Genomic DNA, 4,322 nt, shown 5'->3' with positions numbered 1-4,322 from the left:
CCTGGAACAAGAGAGATTTCAGAAGAGTTTTTAAGAAAGAGAACCGTGGTCTGGCATAAGTGAAATATGAGGAGTTCAAGTCAGGAGAAAAGACGTGGAACAAGGGGTCAGTGATGATTGAGAATGAGTCACGGTGATTGGGTTAGCTTGGAATAAATAGAGTGAAAGCTGGGGTGTAGTGGGATGAGAGAGTGCATAAGCATGAGAGAGAGAATGCTGAGAGATAGCCTTGAAACTCATGGTCAAGAGTATCTGCTCGATGTGGTCAGGAATGGGCAACCATCAGAAGGATTTGAGCAGTGAGGAGACCTGGAACTCCTTTCTTTCGCACATCAGACAAACCCCAGCTCTCCCCACATTGACAACCCTCCTAAAATCTCACCTCCTCCAACAAGCTTTCTCCAATTTATTTCTCACTCCCCAGAGCCATATCATTCTTTCAGCCAACTCTAGAACATATGGACTTACTTATTCCCTCCTAGTACTCATGTATACATGTTCGATTAATTCAAATGTTTTTGACTTCTCTAGTTGTAAATATTTTCACTTTGGGTAAGCTCTTTGTAGGCAGAAAACATGTCATTTCACTATTCTGTACTTCCCAAGCACCTAATACAGTGCTTGGCCCCAAGTGAGCACTCTATAAATGCTACTACTATAACTATTCTTATGACTACTACTATTACTAATCAGTCAATCGTATTTGAGTGCTTATTGTGTCCAGAGCACTGTGTCCACTGTACTGAGCTCTTGGGAGAGTACTATAAAATAGAGTTGGTAGACACATTCCCTGCTCACAGTGAGCTTACAATATAGAGGAGGAGACAGACATTAATATAAAGGAATAAAGTATACAGGGCTGAAGAAAGAGTGAATAAAGGATACAAATTCAACAGTGAGAGCGATGCAGGTTTAGAACCCACTTTCTCTGACATCCAGGCCTGTGTTCTTTCCACCAAGCCTTGCTGCTTCTCAGAAATATTAGGCAGTGTTCACCCTGGATAGAATGATTTCTCTTGTGATCATTAAGACATTTGTTAGTTCTGAATCAGTGGTATTTATTGAGCAGGTACAAAAGACTTAGGCTCTATTTTAGGCATTGTAGGGAATATACAGTCACTGAGTTCCTGTGTATTAAGGACTGCTTCCCTCTGCCCCATGAGAGTGGAAGTTCCTGATGGACAGGGAATATGCCCTGAACTTCTGTTATATTTTCCCACATGCCTAGTACAATGCACCACATTTAGGAAGAAATCAATAAATATTATCACTGCTATTTCTGCATAGTTCTCCCTTTGTCCACTCCCACTTATATTGCTCTCCCTCTCTTCTTTAAGAAACACTGAACCTGGAACACCAGGTCCCTTAGGGCCTGTATGACCTGCTCATTCCTCAAAGTGTAGATGAAAGGGTTCAGCATGGGGGCCACGGAGGTGTTGAGCACCGCCACCCCCTTGTTGAAGGAGACCCCTGACTTGGGGGATGGGTTGACATACATGAAGATGCAGCTGCCATAGGAGATGGAGACCACGACCATGTGGGAGGAGCAGGTGGAAAAGGCCTTTCTCCTCTGCTTGGAGGAAGGCAGTCTCAGGATGGCCAGGATGATGGCTGTGTAGGACACAGTCACTGGAGCCAGGGTGACCAGGAGGGTCCCCAAGGCTAAGAGGAAAGCCATTAGCTCCAAGAACCGGGTGTCTGAGCAGGAGAGCTGTAGCATGGGAGAAGAGTCACAGAGGAAATGGTTGATGATATTGGAGGAGCAGAAATCATGCTGTAGGAGAACGATGACTGGTGGAAATACGACCAGGAACCCAGCCAGCCAGGAGCAGAAGACCAACAGGGCACAGAAGTCCCCGCTCATGACGGTCGTGTAGTGCAGGGGCCGGCAGATGGCAACATAGCGGTCGTAGGACATGGCGGCCAGGAGGAAGAACTCCGTCACCCCCAGGAAGATGAAGAAGAACAGCTGAGTGAAGCAGTTGGAAAAGGAAATGGTTCTATCTCCGGTGACGATGGTGACCAGGAATCTGGGAATGCAGGCGGATGTGAAGGCGATCTCCAGCAAGGAGAAACTGCGCAGGAACAAGTACATGGGAGTGCGGAGGTGGGAGCCCAGCAAAGTGAGGGTTACGATGGTCAGATTCCCGGTGACGCTTAATGCGTAGGTGAGGAAGAGGACAAAGAAGAGCAGAGCCTGCAGGTGGGGGTCATCGGTGAGCCCCACGAGGATGAAGTCTGTCACCCCTGTGCCGTTTCCCATGGTTGCTTGTTCTCATTGACTGGACCTGTTGATGCAGCAGAAGGGAGAGAGGAAGTGAGGGCTGGCTCAGAAGCAGCCTGTGACCCAGGTGGAGAGGCAGTGAACCTCTGATTTCTCCCTTCCTTCAGTCGTTCATTCATTGTCTTATTTATTGAAAGCTTCCTGTGTGCAGAGTACTGAACTAAGCGCTTGGGATAGTACAATATAACAATAACAGACACATACCCTGCCCTTAACGAGGTTACTGGCATTCGCCAACACTAGCTGCAATGCACAAGTGCTGTGTCTTCCCCGTTCTGGACTGTGAGCTCATTGTCAGGATTGTCTCTATTTGTTGCCAAATTGTACTTTCCAAGCGTTTAGTACAGGGCTCTGCACACAGTAAACACTCAATAAATATGATTGAAAGAATGAAATGTCCAAACAAGAGGAGGCGGCAGTGTCTTTGAATTATCGACCCCATCAGCTCCTTTTCTGATTTTAGTGTCCTTAGTTTCAATCTCTTGTTTCCCAAACTTTTCTCTGAATTAATCCCTCTCCCCTACAATCTCCCCCACTAGACTGTTAACTCCTGTCTGTTAACTCCGTGAAGACAGGGATTTTTTTATGGTATTTCTTAAACACTTACCATGAGCCAGGTGCTGTGATAAGCGCTGGGTAGATATAAGCTAATCAGGTTGAACACAGTCCATGTCCCACGGAAGCTCATAGTCTTAATAACCATTTTACAGATGATGTACCTGAGGCACAGAGAAGTTGAATGACTTGCCCAAGGTCATACAACAAAGAAATGGCCAAGCCGGGTAGAACCCAGGTACATTGTACATTCCAAGCGCCTAGTACAGTGTTCTGCACACAGTAAGTGCTCAATAAATATGATTGAATGAATGAATGAATGACCCCGGTCCTTCTGTCACCCAAGTCCAGACTGCTAAAACTGCTTTACTCTAAGAGCTCAGAATCGTGCTCTGCACCAATCAAGTAGGTGCTTAGTCAATTCTATGGCTTGATTGATTGACTATTTAAGAGTAGGTTCTAAATTAGTGATATTGATTAATTAATTTACTGTTTGGCTGATGAGTGCACCGAAAACATTCAGATCTGTTACCTGCAGAACGGCAGGTGGAGGAAAGGGAAAATCTTTCTCGTGTCAAACAAAGACAGCACAATTTTCCCACTCTTTCTGATAGCTTTCTTGGTACTTTGACTCGGCATGCAGAGACAAGAGAATTTTGTGTTAAAGTCTAGTTCCACCTCTTGGACACACGGAAGCAGCCTTTACCTCACCCGACCAAAATTTCAGCGTAGTGGTCGTGGGGGTGAGGTGGGGAGAATCTCTCTCAGGCTCTTCCAGGGCAGAACTCCCCCTGGTTTTTCCCAGAACTCATCCAGGACCCTGGGAAGCTCTGCCGGCTGTTGCTTATGGGGCCATATTCCCGCTGTCTGGATCATCGGGGTGGACCATGGTTTATCCAGATGAAGGAGTCCTACTCACTGAGCAGGTAGAGGAGAGACTCTGAAGGCCGAGGGTCAAGCTGGCTTTATCCACTCTGTTCGCGATGGGTTCTGGGGAAACAGGGGCCAGGAGCCACAGCTGAGGTGTGGAAGCCATGCTCAGGAGCACTAATGAATCTACGCCATTAACGACGATGGCAGGCGACAGAGACTGGGGCCCTTGGGAAACAGAACGGAGAGCAGAAACAGGCGCTCAGAGCATAGAGGCGAGGCGAGGGCTGCTGGGACTCAGCCTGGAGACCACAGCTAGTTTCTTCCCCTGGGAAGGTTAAAGACACTGGGTTTATCTTGGGGTAGGGGGTGGGGAGAGGGGCGCTTCCGAGAGCCCAAATTAGCTCCAGAAAAATTTCCAGGAAAAGGTAAAATGTGCAAGTTTTCCTCCTTTCCCTTTCCTTCCATTTTCTCCAATAATAATGTTGGTATTTGTTAAGCGCTTACTATGTGCAGGGCACTGTTCTAAGCGCTGGGGTAGATACAGGGTCACCAGGTTGTCCCATGTGAGGCTCACAGTCTTCATCCCCATTTTGCAGATGAGGTAACTGAG

General features: G+C 47.1%; 1 protein-coding gene across 1 annotated transcript; it reads right to left on the bottom strand.

Annotated features, from left to right (window-relative positions):
- Positions 1-1,309: 1,309 nt before the first annotated feature.
- Positions 1,310-2,263, bottom strand: LOC100086502 (olfactory receptor 6C75-like). The gene has a single exon (XM_001516560.3). It carries the CDS (start codon positions 2,261-2,263, stop codon positions 1,310-1,312), a length of 954 nt encoding a protein of 317 aa, XP_001516610.3.
- Between the last annotated feature and the right edge of the window lie 2,059 nt (positions 2,264-4,322).

This window comes from Ornithorhynchus anatinus, chromosome 10 (assembly GCF_004115215.2).
Source record: "Ornithorhynchus anatinus isolate Pmale09 chromosome 10, mOrnAna1.pri.v4, whole genome shotgun sequence".
Taxonomy (NCBI): domain Eukaryota; kingdom Metazoa; phylum Chordata; class Mammalia; order Monotremata; family Ornithorhynchidae; genus Ornithorhynchus; species Ornithorhynchus anatinus.
Note: the sequence above shows the minus strand (reverse complement) of the source record. Positions and strands in the feature narration are given on the sequence as shown.

Bases quoted from the DNA above. Each gene is read 5' to 3' on its own strand.
- LOC100086502 (XM_001516560.3), bottom strand. From the start codon at position 2,263: ATGGGAAACGGCACAGGGGTGACAGACTTCATCCTCGTGGGGCTCACC.